Raw genomic sequence first — 23,572 nt, 5'->3', positions numbered from 1 at the left:
AACACTTTGAGTAGCAGTTTATTATATTATTTTATTATCATAAATGTTAAATATAGCGGAAGTAATCACATTTTTTATATTAATTGCCATCTTTGAAAGAAAATCACAGTATGTAGGAAGGTAATTACAGTTTTCTTGTGAAAGGTTGATTTAAATAACTATATATAAAGGCATTTAAAGAGTTGGCTACAAATTTGGTGCTGATTCTGGGGAAAAAGAATGAGTAAACTTCTGAAAAGACTTCTTTTTAGGAAAATTTTTTTTAAAATTCCCACACTGCTTTGGAAAATTAGTACTAATATTTTTAAAAACATATTTTAAAGTATCAATTTTCTGTTTAGATAAGCCAACACAAAATTCAGAAAATGAACAAAATTCCGTTACCCTGGAAGTCCTGCTTGTGAAAGTTTGCCACAAAAAAAGAAAGGTAACATATTAAGTGATATTGGTAGATAAAGTAGAATAATATTGTAAATTTAATATGTTCATGCATATATATTGTTTTTAAACCCTGAAAGTTTTTAATATGTTGATGGCTGAATTGTGAAAGTAGTAACTTCTGTCAACCTACCAGATTTCATGTTTTTTTCCCTAGTCTGGCAACAAGTATCTGCATAAAACTTTCTCCTACAGGAGTCTGACAGTGAAGGGAAGAAACTATTTTTTTAGCATTTGTGGGTATAAATTCAGTCACTTCCATACCACTCCAGTCTGTTAGCTTATTTTGTTAGCTATTTGTACCCATTGATATTTTTAAGGGCTAAGAGAGTTAAGGAGAGGCACGTAAGAGACAGTTTTTTCCAAAAGGACTTTCTCTCCTAACACTACTCTCAGGCAAAGTTTTTCTGTTGCCAGTGTTATCAGCCATTAGCTTATTAATAACACTGCTTCAGATATTTATTTATAAGATAAGATCATTTCACCATAGTAACAAGTGTTAGGATGGTTAGATTTCCTGGGCAACCCACCAAAGCCAAGATACATTTTCAGTAGCCTCGGGACATTGGGTATTTTAAGAGTAAGAATGACCTATAAAGAGGTTCCTATTGCTGATGTTCTTCCAAAATCATAGTAAAGTGATATGGGGCTTAAAAACAGGGCTGGAGCATTGGTATGGAGTGGACTAAGGTGATAGGAGACAGGAATGTAAGTATATATTCTTTAAAGTTAAGAAATATCCCCACTCCCAGCAGTCATATATATGACAAGCAGTGGTGTGAAAATTCTTCAAAATATATTATTATTTAGGAAAAGAAAAGAAAAGTTAATATCCTCTTTGTGTTCCAAAAAAATAATAGGCATAAACATTTTCTTGGATATACACAACCAACTGCTTATATTAGTCAGCTTTGGAGTGTAAGACCTTGAGGCTGGAAGAGAGATTTCTTGTTTTACCCTCCTTCACAGAGTAGAATTTTTTTAGATCATAAGCATGTATTCTATTTATTTTAAAAAAGAAGCTACCATAAAATATGTACTATATTTTCTTGTTACAAAAGTCTTCTACATCTTTCAATTTCTCACCTATGCTCTTTCAGGGTAACTCTAGTTACATAATTACAGAACATTACTCAGAAGATGGTAATGTTGCTTCTATTAAACAAAATATTTAAATATGTGGATTTACTATATCATAATGTGACAGTGGGGTTATTTTAATCTTTTTTCATTTCTAACGGTACCATCAATTATTAAAATAGAAAATACAAAAGACTGATTTATTTGAGTTTAAGCATGGTTTTACTTCCATATTTCTAATTTAAAGTTTTGATGACCATCAGCTAAACATTGGATATACTGTATCATTAATTATATTACAGAAATCCTCAATTGTGTTAGTATTTGGAGTATAGTTGTTCCTGGATTTTCTTCTTGCTTCATTGCAATTTTCAGAGCTACAGTTAGAATTTTAGCATTTGTTTTTAACATGACCTATACCATGTTTCCTGTATTTGTGAATAGAGGTTTTATGATAATTCTTACGGTTACATATGCATAAATCAATATAATTTAATAATCTTTGCCTTTGCAGGATGTAAGTTGTCCAATAAGGCAAGTTCCTACAGGTAAAAAGCAGGTGCCTTTGAATCCTGACCTCAATCAAACAAAACCTGGAAATTTCCCGTCCCTTGCAGTTTCCAGTAATGAATTTGAACCTAGTAACAGCCATATGGTGAAGTCTTACTCATTGCTATTTAGAGTGACTCGTCCGGGAAGAAGAGAGTTTAATGGAATGATTAATGGAGAAACCAATGAAAATATTGGTAATTTTTATTTTAATAACTTTACTAGATTTTGTCATTGGAGACGAAGGTGGTCAGTGAGAATGATTGAACCAATATATGTTCATAGTATTCATAATTGTGTGCAAAGTATTTTTTTTTTGAGTTATTTTAATTAACTAATTAAAGTTTTGCCTTTTTAAAGAAGAAAATTATGTAGAACTGGAAATACATTGCATGGGTTCCAATAGCATGGCTTTTATTTGCAGATTTCTTAGAGTCTAATGAGATAATTAGTTTTATGGTACATTGCCCTGGCTCTTAGACTAATGGCTGTTGTGCTGTACTAAGTAATTTACTTAGTCTGTAGAATTCTCATTATTACATGATGAAACATATTTCATGCAGTAAAAACATATTGACTATTTGATAGAAAAGACTGGTATTTCAGATTAGTCTCTCAGCAAACAATAAATTCATCCCCATGTATTTTATTGTGAAAAAATTTCATAATACAGAACAATTTGAAATAATTTTATAGCAAACACCTATCTACCCACCACTTAAATTCTACGGTTAACATTTTATTATATTTGCTTATCACATATTGATTCCTCTATCCTTCCAACAATTCTGAATCCACCCTTGAGATAATCATTCAACCACCATACAGGTGTTGGGGATACAAAGGTGATTAAAGCATCCAATCCTATTTAGCAAAGGCTAACAACTTAAGAGTAAGGAGGTAGACATAAAATAAATAATTGCAGCAAAATGATGAGTGATGTAATAGAGATATATGTGAAGTTTAGTGGAAAGGCACCTTGGAAGAAATAATCTTTGCATCTTGAAGTATGCTTTGAAGTTCTTCAAAAGTAACCATGAATGAGGGGAATTTTTTCTTCTTTCCTAACAAGGAAGATCATTCTGAACAGAAAACATTTGCAAATTATGGAGTTACTGTTAATGAATGTCAAAAACGACATACACATATAGTAAAAAAAGAGTGTACGTCTGGATATTATACTGCAATTTAAGTGTAATTTGTACCTCTTTTGGGATAAGTGTATGTTATGTGTAAGCAATTTTATATCATAAAAAAGACATTTTTTTTGCTTGAATATTTAATTCATGAGAAGTGTTTGTTAAATTCAGATGTCAATGAAGAACTTCCAGCTAGAAGAAAAAGAAATCGTGAAGATGGGGAAAAGACATTTGTTGCACAAATGACAGTATTTGATAAAAACAGGTAATGTTGATGGACAAATGAGGCTCCTATAATGTTCTAGAAATGTCTTTATTCTGAAGCAGAATATAATGGTGATATTATTTCTTTGCCTTTGTTTCTCTTTATTCTTATGAATGAAAAAACATTTGTAAATGCTGAATTTTTCTCTTCATCACATAGAAAGCAATAAACACAGAGGAGGAATTACTTGAATGGCTCAGTTAAGACTTTATTTGGCAAGTATTTTCTGAGTTTCTTCTCTTTGTCAGACACTGTTCTAGTTAGTGAGAAGGCAATTCTTTGCCTTCATGGAGCTTAACTTCTAGTGGAGGAAAGAGACACCACCCTTAAAATATATCAAATAATGTCACTTAGTGGTGAGTGCTGTGAAGAAAAATGAAGATAATGAATGGTTGTTTTACGGAGAAAGCTTCTGGTAGAAGTAAATATTTGAGCAGACACCTGAATGAAGTGGGGCCTGGGCAAATCTTGAGGTTATGTATTTACTAAAGTTAAGGAAGAAAATTGTAATCGTCACTGTGTGGTCCACATGCATTTGGCACAGGGTAGCAAAGGACACAGATTTATAATCATTGCATTTTTCATTTAGGACTGAAACATCTTAGTGCCAGTAAGAGATGGAGGAAGCAGTGCAGCATTCTTCTCTGACTGGAAAACAAAATCTATAACGTCATGATTTTTTGTTCTAGGCTGCTCACTGGTTGGTAACAGTTTAATGTCAGTCAGGTACAGGAGAAAGAGCCAAGAAAAGCAACTAGTACATTGTTCCTGCTCTTTAAAAAGTATTAGACTGTTGCCTTAATGTAGTCATTTATTAGCCAGCAGGTAAAAAAATGTACATGGTTTTTAAAACAAGGCAAAGATGATTGGGAATAATGGCATATAGTTTGCCTACCATATTACCTTAGAATATATCACTTACTGTCACTTAATATTACTATGATAGAAAACAGTGTAGTGTTTTTTTAAAGTCAGAAATTTGTGGATCAAAGATTTAAATGGAAAACAACAGAAACAAACTAGGAGATAGTGTTTATGTCTGTGGGAGAAGCAGTTATGGCACACTGGGCTATATTGATGTTGGTAAGTTCTATTTTAGGCAAGGTGGAGGGTACATTGTATTCTTTTTGAAATTCTACCTTACATATGTATTAACATAACTCTGTGTATGAAATGCTGCTTTTTATTTAGTGAAAAAAAATTCCAAAAAGAAACCATGGGAGAATTTTCTCCTAACTTACTTTGAAAATTTCCAGGCCTACAAAAAAAAGTTGAAAGAATAGTACCCATGCACTCTTCACCTAGATTCACCCATTGTGAACATTTTCCCACGTAGGCTTTATTTGTATGTATTTTATTTTTGTGGTGAACCATTTGAAAGTTAGATTGTGACACTCTTACTTCATTACTTAATGCAAAACACTTCAGCATTTATCTTCTAAGAACAAGGACATTTCTCTCCATAACCACAACATACCATATTTGAGAAACTTAACATAATGTAAAAAATACAATAAATACTCTGCCCAACTGACCCAAATAATGTCTCTTACGGATCTTTCCTCTCTCCCCCCCAAATGAGGATTATGATCTGTAGCTAGTTGTCAGTTGCCGTATCCAGTCGTCTTCAATTTGAAATTGTTCTCGAGCTTTCTGCCTTTTGTGGCACTTTTATTTACTTTTTTAAGCACAAGCTTGTACTTTTGCAGAATGTCTCTCATCTTGGACTTCTCTGATAGTTTTCCTTTGAGTAGATTCAGGTTAAACATTTTGGAATACTAATTGGTGATGTGTTCTTTGTGCATATCACAGGTTACTAGGTTTGATCACTCAGTTAAGGTGTTCACTATATTGCTCCATTGTAACAGTTCCTTTTCCCTTTAATTGATCAGTACGCATCTCTGTGGTAATACATGAAACTGGGTAAATGTCCTTTTCTCCCCCGCAGTGGCCTTTTACTCAACAGTTTTACATCCATTGATGATTCTGCTTGAATAAATTATCTATGTCAGTTGCCAAATGTTAACTTTCTATCATTTCTTCCACATTTATTGGCATTTTTCTGTAAAGAAAAGCATTACTTCCCTCAACTTTTTTTTTTTGGTCAATATAGATTAATGAATTCCATTTTTCTGTCTCTTTAATCTAGTCATGTTAATTTATTTTAATGCTCAGATTACCCCAAATTGGTCAGGAGTTGCCCGTTTAAGTAAGCTCTTTTGTCCTTTTGATGTACATAGTTTTTTGTTTTTCCTTATTTTGTGGGACAGAGATATTCCAGGATTACATTCTCCTTTTTCTAATTCTGCTCTGGAATTGGCCTTTTCTTCAAGGAATCTTGGTTCCCCTTAGTAGAGGAAAAGTATTTAAAAGTCAAGATTCTGGGGAGTTAGATATGTAAAATTCTTTTTTATAATAGTCTCAGAAAAGTTCACTTGTCCTTAAAGAATGACCAAAGTTCAAAAACCATATAGAAAAAATATGAAAAATTGAGCAAAATAAAAACTGAAAACAAAAAAAGCTATAACACAAACCAAGTCAAAATGACAAGTCGGGAAAGTAATTTCAGCTCCCAGATAGATGTCTCATTCCTCTAATATAAAAGGACCATCCTAATTAAAAAAGTAAAAAAAATGCTGCCCAATAGAATGAGCAAGAGAGAGAATAAAAATGTTTATTAAAAAATACATATCGTTCTTCTTAAAAGATAAGACATCTCACTATAAAAGCACACTGAGTTATTTTTTCCCATTACCAGTTTGGCAGAGATCAAAAATCTTGATAAAGCACTGTTGATGAGGCTGGGGAAAAGGGGCCTCATGCATTTCAGGTAGGAGAGTAAATTGGATTATAGTTAAAATGTACAACTATAAAATAGTATATTATGTAGCCATGTAAATGCATGAGGGAATCTCCATTTCAATTTAGAAGTATACGAATGTATTACCTATTCAAATAAAATCAGCTTTTTAAAATACTGAGTAGCTTTGCTGATGTACTGTTGAAGCAGAATAAATCCAAGTAGCATAACATAAAGACAAAAATTCTTAAGTCTCAAATCATTTGGTGTTGAGTCAGACTTTGGAGATAGACTACCTGGATTCAGTTGCTAGCTCTGGCTACCTACTGTGACATTTAAGGCAAGTTATTTAACCTTTCTACATTAGTTTCCTGTTCTGAAAAATGGAATAATCCCATCTTCTTAATAGAGTTGTTGGGAAGATTAAATGAGCCATATAAAGTCTTTAAAATAGTGCCTGGCACATAGTAAGCACTCAATAAATGTTAGCTATTATCACATAACAGAATTTCTCTAAGACTGATGAAGAGAAGCCAGATTCTTTTTATACACAAGTATTGAGCATGGTTGAAGAGTGGTGTTTAGGCTAATAGTGTTAATGCTTAACAGTATGGAAAATATAAACTATACATACATGAATGTACACACACATTAAAACTATTCCACAAGTATGGGTATAATTTGATAATTTGGTTAAACGGGTATTTCATTTATTCTTTAATCCATGAAATGTTTATTGAGCACCTATATGTGCCAGGTGCCCCCATCTTATAGGTATCTGATTGACTAATCAGTTTACAGGTCAAATAAAAAATCAAGAATTCTAGTTCAAATATTTGCAGTAATTAAAAAATAAACAGGGTGTAATTCTTAGTGGTTCCCTAAGGCAATTTTAACATTGTTATCCCAGTTTTAAAGGTATAAAGCCTGCAAACATGCTTTATACTTAATGTTTAAAACTTACCAAATTTTGAGGCCTTAGGCATATTATACTTTAAATGTTTAAGTGTAGGTATATTTAAAACCTTGTTGGGTATGTAAGGCAGTTTATAAATTTAATAAATGCTTTTTAGTATAAGTTTAAAGATGTAGAATTTGTGTACTTAAAATAATACACAGGTTACTTTAAAGTGTATGTGTTTGTCTAACAGGCGTTTACAGCTTTTAGATGGGGAATATGAAGTAGCCATGCAGGAAATGGAAGAATGTCCAATAAGCAAGAAAAGAGCAACATGGGAGACTATTCTTGATGGGAAGGTATGGACTGCTTAGAAGGTTGAGCACATTATAGTTATGAACTCCCATTTTTAATTGATGTTTTTCTTCCCCAAATGTAAATTCATGTTGGAAGTAAAGAGTCCTTTGTTTTTATACCTTGAAAAACACAAGTAAAAATTATCAAGTCACAGTACTTAATGGAAGGCATTATCCTTGAAGCCAGACTGCCAGATTCAGACCTCCACTCCTAGCTGTGTGGCATTCTGGCAAGTTACTTAATTGAGCATCTGTGTCTCAATTTCTTCATCTGTAAAATGAGGCATAGATTTGATGGATTAAATGAAATAAATGAATATGCTTAGCATTGTGCCTGGCATAAAATAAGTGCTCAATAAATGTTAACTGCTATTTTAAATCCAGTGGGTAACATATGATGACTAGTAATAAATTTATCAAGATATCTGGAGAACTTAAGATGCAGCATACATAAAAATAACTTCTAAGAGACCTAAAAGAATAAATAGGCATACATACATTTCTTGGATAGGCAAACTCAACAGGATAACTGTCATTTATTTCAAAATATACTATGTCTGTGTACCACCACAGGCAAAATCCTGAAAGGATTTTTTTTTTTTTTCTGAGCTACAATAAGGTAGAATTTTTAATTTATTTTTATTTTTATTTTTTTGAGAGGGCATCTCTCATATTTATTGATCAAATGGTTGTTAACAACAATAAAATTCTGTATAGGGGACTCAATGCACAATCATTAATCAACCTGAAAGGATTTTTTTAAGCCTGAAAATTAGTCTCAAATTAACCAGAATAGTACATAATAGTATAATACTAAGGAAAATTATGGAAGTTTTCTGAGCACCTTAACTTACCAGATAGTAGAATACCAAAAAGTTAAAAGAAATTAAATTGTGTAGTATAATAAGCATAGGAATGGACAAGCAGATCACTGAAGCATAGCTCTGAAATAGTTTTGTTTACGTTCAGAATTTAGTCTGATAAAACTGGTGCTAGATGTGTGGGAGAAAGACTGTTCATTAATTGTGACAGAACTGGTCTCTGGCCATTTGGTAGTAAGTTAGACCTAATAAATTCCAGAAGGTCATACGTGTAAATGTAAAAATCAACACTAAATAACTTCAAAAAAAAATGTAGGTGAATATTAATAAAATCTTGCTATGAGGAAAGTCCTTCTCTAAGTATGATGCAAAAGCCAGAAAAATTTAAATAAAAATGACCTAAATGAGTAATTTTTATACTGCGAAAACCTAAAGTTAAAAACAAATGATGGTCTGGGGAGTATATTTGTAACATAAAAAGGCTAATATTACAGATACAAAAGTTTTATAAATTAATAAGAAAAAGGTAAGCAATCTAATGTTAAAAATGGATAAAGGACAATCAGGCAGTTCTTAAGCTAATATAGATGACTAGCAAGCTTTTAAAAAGGTATTCATTATTAGTGAAACTTCTAGTGTTCAAAGACATGCAAACAAAATCAGATAATACTTTTGACTACTAGTTTGCAACAGTTAAAAAGACTTGACAGTTTCCGTTTGGAGAGGTGAAGACAGATACTCTTAATAATGTTTTAATGTAAGAATAAGTTGTACAACCTTATTAGAGGGCAGACTGGCAATATGAACACAATTTTAAATTGTATAGTCACTGACAGTTAATTCTAGTTCTACAATCTTGTCACAAGGTAGTAACTGGTTAACTGAAAAGATGTGGATAACAGGTCTTGTCAAAATTTTTTAAATAGTGAAAAATTGGAAACACCTTAAATCTAAAAAGATAGCCATTGAAAGGGATGGTACTTTGACAAGATTTTCATATTTAATTTCAACATAATAGTATACATACTCCCACTTATTCTAAAATTATAACAATGGTTACCTCTAGGTGATGGGATTTCAAATAATTTTTTCTGTAGGTATTTATTATCTTTATGTTTTTAATCTTTAAGTTTATTGCATTTATCCATAAGAAAATAAGATATATATGAGTTGTTGGTTTTTCCCAAGAAATTGAGGCAATATGAAATGGGCATACTTTTAAATAAGATTATTTACATGTCTTTCTTTTTAAAAGTTCTGTGGTATTCTTTTAAATAAGTGCCCCATGATTTACTAAAACAGTGCTGCTTTAACGGATAATTTGATTATTTTAATTCTTTTTACATTTTCAAAAATATAGTGAATTATACTTGCACATGTATCTTTTTGCATTGCAAGTATTTTTATAAGATAAATTCCTAGATAGGGACTTACTGTGTCAAAACCAGGTACCTCATTCCACTTTTACCTCATTCCAGTCTAAAATTAGAGTTTTAAGAGGATTATTTGTAATAAAGATACACAAGTTTAGGCTTATATGGCAGTAAAATAGGAACCCATTGAAGGTTTCAATAAAAGGGAATATTATGGAAACAGTATTTGAGAAGATTATTTGGTCTCATCTATGTGAATTGAAAAATAAAAATCAGAAACGAGAGCAGCTGAGTGACTGTAATAAGAAGGTAGTACAGATCTATACATGGTTATATAAGGGACACAAAAGAAAAATTAGGTGTCAGATATAATTCTAAAATGTTTAGCTTAGGGTCACTAGTAGAATGATAATATTAGGAACAGAAATAATTGTACTAGGAAGGAAAGAAAGAAATGAAAATAGATTCATGTCTAAACATATTTTAGTTCAAGGTGATGTTGATACCATTCATGTGGCAATGTCTAACAGGCAATTGGAGATACACAGGTTTAGAGTGTATCAAGTATAAAGAATGGAGAAGCAATTTGGGATCACCAGCCTAATAGATAAATCCTTGAGGTTGGGGGAGAGATTGGGGCAGATGGTTAAATGTTAGCGAGGAATTAAGGAGCCCAAGGGAAGAGTCCTCTCATAAGTGATGAGAGGTGGAGGAGGAAAGCCAAGATAGTTCAGTGTCCCAAAATCCACAGAGAAGCAGGGGAAGTTGTCAGTGAAGCTGAGAGAAGTCAAAGGAAAATTTCTAATTGCAGTAACTTGAATATACAAGAAGAAAGTAATTGGTTGTCTAAGAAAGATTGCAAACTAGCAAGCTTTGGGTGCTGCAGTTTGTTGTTGTTTTTTAAGACATTTTTAATTGGTTACCAGCATATAAAAACAAGATGTCTTCATGAGAACTTGGATTTCTGACTTTTGAAAAATCAAAAAATCTTCCTGTGCTGGGCCATCGTTTGCACATAGCAACAATTTAGCTGTTACTGATAAAAGGGGCTGCCTCTTTTATTCAGCCTGACCACTCATACTTATGTTCTCTGCTCTGCCTCACATATACTTGTCTGGCTACCCCTGTAGGCATTTTAGGTTTTCAAGGAAAAATCTGATTTAAATAAAACCCAGGGTAATTTACATAATAAATACTGGGTTTCTTTTTTTTCAGTTCATTCTACAGAATCTTTACTCTTTGCATGTTTTATCTTTTCTAGAGGCTGCCTCCATTTGAAACATTTTCTCAGGGACCTACATTGCAATTCACTCTTCGTTGGACAGGAGAGACCAATGATAAATCTACAGCTCCTATTGCCAAGCCTCTTGCCACTAGAAATTCAGAGAGCCTCCATCAAGAAAACAAGCCTGGTTCAGTTAAACCTACTCAAACTATTGGTAAGAAAACATTGCTGTCAAAATAATGCGTTGTAGAGTTAGGACTTTAGATTTGTCTTTTGTCATTTGTCTTTTGCTCCAATAATTAATCTTTGGGAAATATTTTTTGACTTAATAGACAAATTGTGAGCCATGGTAAATTAGGTTCCTGCTATGTTAAATGTAAAGTTGTGTGTTAAAGTACTGATCAACAGTCCTTTATCCAAAATCTTTCTGCCACATACATCTGGGAATTTGGTTTTTTTGTTTGTTTTAATTTTAGATGACATGTTATATAATGTCTGTGCCATGTATTACGTGACACCTCCAAATGAAGTCTATAGGTAGCTCATGTTAATTTAGGACAAGTTTTTCCACTAAATAAATTTGCTTCAAACATGAGAAAATGATTGGTTTTCAGAGCTTTTTAGATTTTGGGATTGCAGCTTTAAAGGATTTTGAAACTGTCTGCTTTTTAGAATTCATGTAAAAATTTGTATATGCTGAACAACTAAATTCAGTATTTCAGTGTGTTTTTACAGTTTTAGGCCTAGACAAGGATCTTCATAACTCTGCTAAGTTAAGGCCCAGGTTGCAGTGTCCTGCCATTTTGTATCTGCCTGATAGGAACATTGTCCTTGACTTGAGAGCATCCTTGTGCTTTTATTTAATTCTTTTTAAAGAAAGCAGAAGCCTTAAGACAGCTGTCTTTGACTTTAACCCCTCATGTCCATTCATTGTATGCAAGTCACTGTAAGAGTCAGATTAAAGAAATACAAGAAATGGCCTCTGTCAGGGAAAAGATTTCGCAAGTATATTGTGGTCTGAGCACTCCTCAAAATACTCAGTGGCCAAATAGGTAAGAGTTTCAAAGGAACCGAGAAAAAGTTTTATGTAAAATTGTATATATGTAATGGTTACTTCTGTGAGGAAAAATTAAAGCATTGTTTTTAAGCCTGCAATGAAATATTTATACCAAAAAAAATTTTTATTGAAGTTTAGTTGCTATATAATACTAGTTTTAGGTATACAGCATAATAATTCAATAATTATATGAATTAACTAAATGCTCACCTTAAGAAGTATAGTTACCATCCATCATCACACAAAGATATTACAAAGCTACTGACTATATTCCTTATGGTGTACTTTTTATCCCTGTGACTTGAATTTATTTATAATTGGAAGTTTGTACCTCTTTATCCCCTTCACCTATTTTGCCCCATTTCCTACCCTCCATTTCTGTTGGTACCAGCAGTTCTCTATGAGTCTATTTCTGTCTTGTTTTGTTTATTTTTTTAGATAACACATATAAGTGAAATCATATGATACCTGTCTTTCTCTAATGTATTTTACTTAGGAGAATAACCTCTGGTGCATCCATATAGTTGCAAATGGCAAGATTTCGTTTTTTTTGGGCTGAGTAGTATTCCATTGTATACATACCACTATACTTTATCCATTCATCTTTCAATGGATGCTTAGGTATTGTAGCTCTTGTAAATTTTGCTGCTTTATAAACATATGGCTGCATGTATCTTTTTGAATGTGTATCTTTTTGAATTAGTGATACTGTTTTCTTCTGGTAGACACTCAGAAGTGGAATTACTGGGTTGTATGGTATTTCTATTTTTAATTTTTTGAGGAACCTTCATACTGTGGCTACACCAGTTTATGTTCCCACCAGCAGGGCACAAGGGCTCCCTTTTCTCTACATCTTTGCCAATACTTGTTATTTCTTGTCTTTTTTGATACTGACTGGTGTGAGGTAATACCTCAATATGGTTTTGATTTGCATTTTTCTGATGATCAGTGATGTTGAGCATCTTTTCATGTGTCCACTGGTCATCTGTATTTCTTCTTTGGAAAAATGTCTATTCTGGTCCTCTGCCTATTTTTTAATCAAATTTTTTTTTTGGTTTTGAGTTATATGAGCTCTTTATATATTTTGAATATTAATCTCTCATTAAATGTATTGTTTGCAAATACATTCTCCCATTCAGTAGGTTGCCTTTTTGTTTTGTTGGTAGTTTCCTTCAACAAAAGCATAAGTTTTTTTAGTTTGATGTAGTCCCACTTGTTTTTGCTTTTATTGCCCTTGCCTGGGGAGATATATCCAGAAAAAAATCGCTAATGCCAGTGTTCAAGAGTTTAATGTCTATGTTTTCTTTTAGGAATTTTATGGCTTCAGGTCTTATATTTAGGTCTTTAATCCATTTCAAGTTTATTTTTGTAGAAATATTCCAAAATTATTAATTGTGATTATCTTTTGGATTTGGAGTGATATTAATACTTTTATTTCCAATGTCTGTTAAACCAACACTTAGTGGATGTCTGCTCATTGCTATGCTATACACTTGGAATATAAAGACCAGTTAAAACCATACTCTGACTTCAGAGTGCTTAGAACATTTTAGTGACTACATACTTGGGGTTACTTTTATAATGGTTTAGGACATAAGAGGTTGTTTTAAAGGAAAAAAATGGCTCCTGCCAGTAAAGACCTTAATATTTAATTAGGAGTACTGATTAAGGGGATTGTTCTGTGATCATCAGTTAAGGGTGAGAACAGAAATTGTGTTAAATATCACCAGTAGAATTCTGTGAAACTGTTAATGTTTAATTATTTTCACAAGATAAATTATGTTTTTATAAGCAAGTATTTGCATTAATATAAAAGTATATATTTTTTCAGCTGTTAAAGAATCATTAACTACAGATCTACAAACAAGAAAAGAAAAAGATCCTTCAAATGAAAACCGACAAAAATTAAGAATATTTTATCAGGTAAATAATATCTGACACTGACCCTTTTTTTTTAAGAAATCATGAACAACTGCCTTTGTTTTGCATGTTAATTAATCTTAAAATATTTTGGCATGTTCAAGTAGAAAGAATGTCTTTTATTTTCCTTTTAAATTGTTTTAACTGTTTTTAAAGATATTGAAACAGTGTATATTGGAGATTTGCTGGGTTTTTTTGTTTTGTTTTTTGTTACCTTAAAGTTCCTTTATAACAACAATACAAGACAACAAACTGAAGCAAGAGATGACCTCCATTGCCCTTGGTGCACTCTGAACTGCCGCAAACTTTATAGTTTACTCAAGCATCTTAAACTCTGCCATAGCAGATTTATCTTCAATTATGTTGTAAGTAACTTTTCATTCTTTTGTTCACCAATAATATATTGTACATTATGAGACAGTCTTTCAAAAATCTTACTTCATGCAAAATACCAAAATTTTTGCTTTGGATGGATTGTGATATGCATGAATTACAATGAATGATTCATGGTTTACACATATTTGTATAGTGCAGATATATTCTTGCATCATCCTCACACCAACTCTTTGAATTAAATGGCAGTTTCCTTATTCTGACACAAATCTTTTTTCTTCTCTTTTCTTTTTTTTTTTTTTTATTAAGCTATCATAGATATACACTCTTAGGAAGGTTTCACAGGAAAAACATGTGGTTACTACGTTCACCCATATTATCAAGTACACCCCATGCCCCATTGAAGTCACTGTCCATCAGTATAGTAAGATGCCACAGAGTCATTACTTGTCTTCTCTGAGCTACACTATCTTCCCTGTGACCCCCCACACACCATGTATACCAATCATAATACCCCACAATCCCCTTCTCCCTCCCTCCCCACCCGCCTTCCCCCACCCTTCCCCTTTGGTAACCGCTTGTCCCTTCTTGGAGTCTGTGAGTCTGCTGCTGTTTTGTTCCTTTAGTTTTGGTTCGTTATTACACTCCACAAATGAGGGAAATCATTTGGGACTTGTCTTTCTCCATCTGGCTTATTTTTCACTGAGCATAATACCCTGTAGCTCCATCCATGTTCACACAAATCTTTTTAATTTCAGGTCTTCTGACTTCGTTTTTACAAACATGCTGGCATGCCTGGCTTGTTTTAGTTTTCAAAACATTAAAAATCCACAAGTGCTTTTTAGTTAATTAAATTGGAGGGAAAGGTGTTTAGTATAGGAAAATTAATATTTTCTTTCTCTAAACACCATGTCATTTTTGTTAACAGTATCATCCAAAAGGTGCTAGGATAGATGTTTCTATCAATGAGTGTTACGATGGCTCCTATGCAGGAAATCCTCAGGATATTCATCGCCAACCTGGATTTGCATTTAGTAGGAATGGACCAGTAAAGAGAACGCCTATCACACACATTCTTGTGTGCAGGTTGGTGAAAAAGGTCATAAAACAAAAGTTTATTCTTTGATTTTGTTGATGATCTTGAAGGAACACAGGGGAGCCAGACAAAGGTACTATTTAGATGGGAATCAGTTCAGTATTAGCTGAGTCTCTGGTGTGGTATATTGCCTTATAGCTCTCCCTTGCTCCTGTTTCTGTAGGCGGTTCTCACTTCCTCCGCTTAGCTTTTTCTGTTTTAAGTGTTAATGTCACTATTGCTGCAGTAGTTAGGGGGATTAGAGAATTCACCCAGTGGAAGTTACTGTGTGCATGCTTAGGTAAAAACCTGAAAAAAAGGTATATACTCTATTTGGATGATAAGAAATAAAAAGAACCTTAGCCCTGTTACCTAATATTATTATATCAACATTTCTTTTCATTAGGCCAAAACGAACAAAAGCAAGCATGTCTGAATTTCTTGAATCTGAAGATGGAGAAGTGGAACAGCAACGAACATACAGTAGTGGACACAATCGTCTGTATTTCCATAGTGATACTTGTTTACCTCTCCGCCCACAAGAAATGGAAGTAGATAGTGAAGATGAAAAAGATCCTGAATGGCTAAGAGAAAAAACCATTACAGTAATTATTACCATCATCATTATCATTATTGGCAATGATTTTAATGTTTTATGATGAAATGATTCTTGTTTGAAAACTATTGTTTAATATGAATTAAAAGTTTGACTTAATGTAAAGGATTTTTCCTAAATGAAGGAATTCAGAAATCCATAATTTAAAAAATTGTATCATTTAAAGGAAAGCAGGTTTTCTTTTTTTTATGATTCTGTACTGTGTGTTTTCATTTTACTTATAGGTAACTATTTCATAACTTAGGATTTCCCTTTTAAAATTACTTAAATAAAAGTTGTTTTTAAGAAACACTGCTACTTTGCTGTATAAATAAGCTGGGCTGTTTTTAGTTACAAAAGTTCTATTTTTGACATTTTCACAATTTTTTCTTAGAAATGCTAACTGTATTCTGCATTTAATAGGTATTTTTCTTTTTTAGCAAATTGAGGAATTTTCTGATGTTAATGAAGGAGAGAAAGAAGTAATGAAACTCTGGAACCTCCATGTCATGAAGCATGGGTAGGGTGTTTCTGAATTTATTTCATTTCTGTTTTGCTCTTTTTGCTGCTTACAAATTCTATAAGCCTGTGTTGAGTCTTATTTAAAAGTCCATTAGACATAATGCATCCTAAATCTTACCCTAAGCCACAGTATTATAATTGCACAAAGAAAAATATTGATGCTCACAGTAATTCATAGTCACAACATACATAGGTCACGGGGATGGTAGTACGGCACGGAGAACCCAATGACTCTGTAACATCTTATGTCGGTAGATGGTGACTGCAGTGGAGTGGGTGAGGACTTGATAATATGGGTAAATGTCAAACCACTATGTTGTGTATTTGAAACCATCGTAAGATTGTATATCAATGGTACTTTAACAAAAAGAAAAAGAAAAATAGTCAAAGAATGTATAAGAAAAGTTCTAGTTCCATCTAACAAATAGATTTTATTTTTTATGTCCCAATTTTTCATTCCTTTTATTGCCAGGGAATACAAAATAATATGCCTCATGCTGCATACCTGGAAATCCTGAAAATTACTTAACCATGGTTATTACTACAATTTTTAAAAATTGCTTAATTACTCAGAATATCTTTTCTAATTTATTATCTCATAGAGGTCAGGATAGAACAGTTCTTACTTTTCATGCCTTTGTGGTTAGAAGTATGTTCCAAATGTTTTACCTGCAGATCTGCCTTTTTCCGTGTGAACTATTTGTCAATACCCATATTTTTCTTCTCTACCTTATTATTAGATCCTCGTTTAAGGTTTTCTTCTATAGCACAAGCATCCAAGGTTTTTTCATTTATAGATTAGTGAAATAAATGGGAGGGGGCACTTCTGTTTCTTTACTCTTGGGGATTGCAGAGGAGTTGGCATGTAAATTCTATTCCAGATGTCTGGGTGCTGGGCCATAGCTTTTTTTTTTGTATACCTCCTTCAGCTAAGAATAGTTTTCACATTTTTAGTGACTATAAAAAAAGAAAAAAAGGAAGACAACAGAGATCACATATGGCTTGCAAAGCTTACTATCTAGCTTTTTACAGAAAATGTAAAAAGCCTGGTTCCTAGTCTAGTCATTAAAACTCAGTTATGAATAAAGTATGTATGTGGAGGCTTCAGTCAAATTAATTTTTCCTTTTGTCCTAATATGCCAGTTTTAAGATAGAATTTTAGTCAAAGTTTTAATTCCTTCATCCAGATCTGTTAGGGGTTCATTATATACTGGTATTGCAAAGTGGCAGGTAGTTGGGTAAACTTTGGATTTTTAAAAATCTGCAGGCAAGGCGGAGAAAGACAAATGCCAGATAATTTCCCTCATTTGTGGAGTATAACAATTTAGCAAAACTGAAGGAACAAAATGGCAGCAGACTCACAGACTCTAAGAATGAACTAGTGGTTACCAAAGGGGAGGGGTGTGGGAGGGAGGGAGAGGGAGACTGAGGGGTATTATGTTTAGTACACATGGCCTGGGGGATCACAGGGAGAACAGTGTAGCACAGAGAAGGCACATAGTGGATCTGTGGCATCTTGCTGCACTGATGGACAGCGACTGCATGGGGGTATGGGTGGGGACTTGAGAATATGGGTAAATGTAGTAACCACATTGTTTTTTCATGTGAAACCCTCATAAGAATGTATATCAATCATACCTTAATAAAAATTTTTTTAAAAAAGATAAAGGGAAAAAAATCTGCAGGCAAACCTACACAGTCTTGTTGGACTCACAGTTTCAGTGAGTAACTGAGCAGCCATTCTCTATTTGGTTATCGCAAATTTCATTCATTGTATATGCACTCTACTTGCCTTCCACCAACACAGCCACTGTACCACATTTATTGTGACATCTCTCTCTCTCTTTATTAGTTTGGCTTTTTATATTTTTAATTTGTTTCAGTTTAAGAAATATAAGGAGTACAGCATGATGGTTTGATCTACATATATTGTGAAATGATTATCACAATACGTTCAGCTAGCATCCATCTTCCCATATAGACTTTTTCCTTTATTTTTTATTGTATCTCCTTGTATTACATTGGATTTGCTCTCTTAGCAACTTTCCTAGATACGATACAGCAATGTTAGCTGTAGCCATTATGTTGTACATCACATCTCTAGTATTTATCTTGTAAGTGGAAGTTTGTACCTTTTGACCACCTTCCTCCAAGTCTCCCTCTCTCAAGTCCTCACCTCTGGTTACCACAAATGTGATCTCTTTTTCTGAGTTTTGTTTGTTTTTAGATTCCACATAAAAGTGAGGTCATACAGTATTTGTCTTTCTCTAACTTAATTTCACTCAGCATAATGTACTTCAGCTTTCATCAGTGTTGTCACAAATGTGACATCTTCACTTTCTCAAAACATTACCATGTAGAGAGAGACTGCATCTGAAATTAGAGTATGTCAAGATCAAGGGAAAGAAAAAGGGGATAGTTAACAAATATGTAGGGAGTTAATGAAAGTCGTGCTGCCAAAAGGAAATAGTTTATACTTTTAATACTGCCATATGTAATTTCATTAAGAAAAACGTGACAGCTATTTAAGAGCTGGTTAAATTTGATCTCTAAATTTCTAAAATGACAAGCTTATTCAGGTGATTGAATCTCAGATTCACTATCATTTTACTACTTGCAAATCATCAGTTACTGGATGGATTTGGATATAGTCTTGCCATTCTGTAATAGTTATCACTCTTGCCTGTGACAGAAGTGCTTTATAGTACTATTGATGTTTCATGTTGTTTTTATCAACCAGGTTTATTGCTGACAATCAAATGAATCATGCCTGTATGCTGTTTGTAGAAAACTATGGACAGAAAATAATTAAGAAGAATTTGTGTCGAAACTTCATGCTTCATCTAGTCAGCATGCATGACTTTAATCTTATTAGCATAATGTCAATAGATAAAGCTGTTACCAAGCTCCGTGAAATGCAGCAAAAGTTAGAAAAAGGAGAATCTGCTTCCCCTGCAAATGAAGAAATCACTGAAGAACAAAATGGGACAGCAAATGGATTTAGTGAAATTAACTCAAAAGAGAAAGCTTTGGAAACAGATGGTGTCTCAGGGGTTTCAAAACAGAGCAAAAAACAAAAACTCTGAAAAGGTTTAACCCCCCATATTATGGACAAACACTGAAATTGCATTCTACGGAATTCAGCCTCTAGGAAGAGTTTTGTTTTCGTTTTTAATCATAGGTTCCAAACAGGCACTGTTAGATGAAGTAAATGATTTCAACAAGGATATTTGTATCAGGGTTCTACTTCACTTCATTATGCAGCATTATATGTATATCAGTTTTATTGATCTCATTAAAACATTCTCTAGTTTGAGCATGAAAAGCAATACTTCAAAGAAAGTATTTTTAACTTCAACAGTTGTCTTATGAAATACATTGATAATCTAGAAATTAAATTTCATATATTTAAATTACAATGTTTTTTGCATTTGTGACTGGCTGTTTTTCTACTTCGTAATTGTGAGACATTTTCTTGGGAAGGGAAAATTGGAATGTGATTCCCTTTTTTTTTAAATGAAGATTTTTGTGAAATTATATTGCATTACTATTTGCAATCAAACCTTGATCCTTGATTTTGAAATCATTTATCAACTTGGAGTGAAGAATCACAATATGTTTTATATTATGTAAGTTCATTTTACAATTTTAAAATAGCACTTCTTCATCTTAATGCCTGTTTGAGAACATGTTAATTTTTCACATTGTCAACAGTGAAATGTCATGTTAGTTTGTGAGGTTACTGACCATTTGTTTTTATGTGGATAATTTTAGTGCATTGCTCACCCAGTATATTTTTTTAAACTTGAACATTTTGCTGTTTTTGTTTTTGTTTTTGTTTTTGTTTCCAATTAGGTAATCACATGGAAAATACAGCTATCCACATCTTTCCATTAGGATTGTAAACCAAGGGAAGAACAAGTTTGAGATTTCTAAGATGCCACTTTCGAGGGAGGAAATGTTTTATAAAAATGAACCTGAAAATTTTAACTTTTTTTCTTTGCAAGGATGTCTTTGTAATGTATTTCATAATTAGAATATCCAATATAGATAAGCTGACTTGAATGGTTTTGAGCAGTTTTACCCTGTGTTATGTGTGTTTTATGCACATATTTGCGGTTGGATTTTCTCCAACAGAAAGTGGTTTCACTACTGGCACATTAACAAGCACCAATAGTTTTTTTATTCCAACTCCAAGCACTGTGGTTGAGTAACATCACCTCAATTTTTTATTATCCTTAAAGATAATTACATTTTCATATTCTTTATTTATAAAGGATCAATGCTGCTGTAAATACAGGTATTTTTAATTTTTTTATTTCATTCCACCACCATCAGATGCAGTTCCCTATTTTGTTTAATGAAGGGATAAATAAGCTTTCTAATGGTGTCTTCAGAAATTTATAAAATGTAAATACTGATTTGATTGGTCTTTAAGATGTGTTAAACTGTGAGGCTATTTAACTAATAGTGTGGATGTGATTTGTCATCCAGTATTAAGTTCTTAGTCATTGATTTTTGTGTTAAAAAAATAGGAAAGAGGGAAACTGCAGCTTTCATTACAGACTCCTTGTTGATAAGCTCTCCAAATCATGAGTTAACAATAAACTCTGATCATGCCTCTGGATAGTGGATCTCGAGCATTTCTCTCGGGCTTTAATTTGCTAAAGCTGTGCACATATGTAAAAAAAATAGATTATTTTAGGGGAGATGTAGGTGTAGAATTATTGCTTATGTCATTTCTTAAGCAGTTATGCTCTTAATGCTTAAAAGAAGGCTAGCATTGTTTGCACAAAAAGTTGGTGATTCCCTCCCCCAAATAGTAATAAAATTACTTCTGTTGAGTAAACTTTTTATGTCATCTTATAATAAAAGCTGAAAAAAATCCCTTTGTTTCTATTTATAAAAAAATGCTTTTCTATATGTACCCTTGATAAGAGATTTTGAAGAAATCATGTAAGATGATAAAGCATTTGAATGGTACAGTAGATGTAAAAAAAAAATCAGTTTAAAAGAATGTTTGTTTTTACATTAAATGTTTATTTGAAATCAAATGATTTTGTACATAAAGTTCAATAATATAAAAGTTGTATTCTGTTTTTTTTTTGTTTTTTACTATTATGTATTAACATGTACACCAAAATGATGGATTGGATAGTAAGGAACCAAAATGAGTAACACCAATCACAGCTAGTAAGAAATTTTAAAAAATTAATGTGAAATCCTTCTTTTAGTTCTAACATCAATTGCAACTAGTATTGAAAACAAAATTATTTATAGTTCAAATTATTATCAGTCAATATCAGTTAACATCTATTCATCTTGTGGATTATTTTTTTTAATGAAAAATTTATCTTGGCTTTCAAAAAACTCAGACTAGAGTGGATACGAAATTGTAAAGTAAAATGATACACTGTATGATCAACTATATACAAGTAATTGAAATTAACTCTAGAAGGCCTGGGGAGAACTTCACAGAAGAGCTGAGAATTCAGCTGTTTCTTGCTCTATTTACTAGTAAGTCGCCTGTACATATTTTGTATATTCCTTGAGCTGATGCTTACAAAGCTCTCTGTGCTTTTCTTTTAAGCATGGCTTCCTTTTCATTAGACTGTTAAGTCAATCTCATATGCCTAATGGTTTTAGTTGGTGCTCAGGTATTTGGTGATACAAACTTAGAGCTTTATGTGCCATGCTAAGAGTTTGGATTTTGGCAATAACAACTACTTGGAGATTTACTGCCTGGATGTGACACGAATTTGTGTTTTAGGTGAGCCTTGGCTGTAAGAATTTGGGAGGGGAGGACAATCATGATGCTATTTTAGTCCAAGTGGTATATATTCAACTACTAGAACACTGCTTGTCATGAAGTGCCCAAGTAATCGTTGAATGTCCCTAAGTGAGCATATTAGCTCTGCTTGCTACTGCAGAGAGAGGGTGAATTTACACAGGTCAGAATAAAAGTTTACTTTGACACAAATTTAGGAATTATCTAGTACAATACCTAAAAGATAACAGGTCAAATCTTATTAGCTACTATCTTCACTAATACAACTAATTGGAGTGGATTCTAAGTTATCCCTATTTCTCTTAAGCAGGGTGGGGAGGTGGTGGTCTATGAGGCCTTGTAGAAGGAGCATGGTTGCCAAGTGGGTAATTTAGGCTTACAGATCCTTATTTATTCATTAAATACTCAGCATCTATTACAGCTTTTGCCTTAGCTGGGTATGAAGATACAAAGATGAGTAAGCAAGACATTGTTACTATCCTTGTGAATCTTAAATTCCAGAGAGGGAGACAATTGATTTACACTTTATTAATAAGCCTTGTTTCAAGTATCTAATCTCAGATTATGACTGGGGACATAGTGTGGATGGAAGAATTATGAGTTGATAGGCTTGGATTTGAATGCCAACTTTGGTGCCCTTGCAGCTTCAAAACTCAACCACACTGAGTTTGTTTCCTCAGTTGTAGAACAGGAGTAAAACGCCTTCAGCAAGGTACCTAGCACAGTAACCAGACCTCAGCATTACTGTTTCCTCCACAGCCATACAGTTTTGCCAACTTCAGTCTGCCTCCGAAGAAAAATGAGATGCTAAACTGTGTAAGGTTGTTTCTTCCACAAGCTACTTTAAGCATGGATAAGTTCTCCTGAGATGATTTAACAGTCTAATTCTACAAAATTACAAGTTTTCCAATACTTTATGTAAGATTAATGAAGTGGTATGGAAAGAAGAAAGGTTTTAATCATTATATTTCATGATAAAGAGCTTTTGTGGGAAAGATTAGTTTTACTGACTATGGTTTTTGTCTTTTAAAAAAAGTATTCAGAAAATTTTATTGGATGCTCATAGATTAGGAAATGTGGGGTGGTAAGTAGATCCCAGACTTCGGAGTTCACAAACCAGGGATAAACATTTTTAAAGTTTTTGGCTTTTTTGTCAGATAAGGTTTATAAACAAGCAGACCTGGTACCTACTAGCACTTTCATTCTATGAAAGGAAAGCACAAGAATAATTTCAGAATAAAACATACTTTAAATGTAACAAATACAGGTTTACCAAAAAAATTCCTATGGAAACCAACTTAGCTGTTTCTTTGGGGTAAATTGTACTTTTTTAAAGCT

General features: G+C 32.9%; 1 protein-coding gene across 4 annotated transcripts in view; it reads left to right on the top strand.

Annotated features, from left to right (window-relative positions):
* SUZ12 (SUZ12 polycomb repressive complex 2 subunit) overlaps positions 1 to 21,545 on the top strand; it is a 40,284-nt gene extending 18,739 nt beyond the window's left edge. For 2 of the 4 annotated variants that reach the window (XM_057501125.1, XM_036906291.2), the window contains 12 exons: positions 342 to 427; positions 2,033 to 2,264; positions 3,378 to 3,471; positions 6,230 to 6,301; positions 7,423 to 7,528; positions 10,981 to 11,158; positions 13,833 to 13,924; positions 14,143 to 14,286; positions 15,183 to 15,340; positions 15,736 to 15,934; positions 16,365 to 16,444; positions 19,187 to 21,545. In XM_057501125.1, the coding sequence (XP_057357108.1) occupies positions 342 to 427; positions 2,033 to 2,264; positions 3,378 to 3,471; positions 6,230 to 6,301; positions 7,423 to 7,528; positions 10,981 to 11,158; positions 13,833 to 13,924; positions 14,143 to 14,286; positions 15,183 to 15,340; positions 15,736 to 15,934; positions 16,365 to 16,444; positions 19,187 to 19,532 (1,787 nt within the window). In that variant the 3' untranslated portion in view covers positions 19,533 to 21,545. The remainder of the gene's footprint in view (positions 1 to 341; positions 428 to 2,032; positions 2,265 to 3,377; positions 3,472 to 6,229; positions 6,302 to 7,422; positions 7,529 to 10,980; positions 11,159 to 13,832; positions 13,925 to 14,142; positions 14,287 to 15,182; positions 15,341 to 15,735; positions 15,935 to 16,364; positions 16,445 to 19,186) is intronic. The other 2 variants (XM_057501126.1, XM_036906292.2) reach the window with 1 other exon arrangement.
* The last annotated feature ends 2,027 nt before the right edge of the window (positions 21,546 to 23,572 follow it).

The sequence above is a fragment of the Manis pentadactyla genome, chromosome 4 (assembly GCF_030020395.1).
Source record: "Manis pentadactyla isolate mManPen7 chromosome 4, mManPen7.hap1, whole genome shotgun sequence".
NCBI classification, from domain to species: domain Eukaryota; kingdom Metazoa; phylum Chordata; class Mammalia; order Pholidota; family Manidae; genus Manis; species Manis pentadactyla.
The sequence above is the reverse complement of the archived record's forward strand: the minus strand, read 5'-3'. Positions and strand labels throughout refer to the sequence as shown.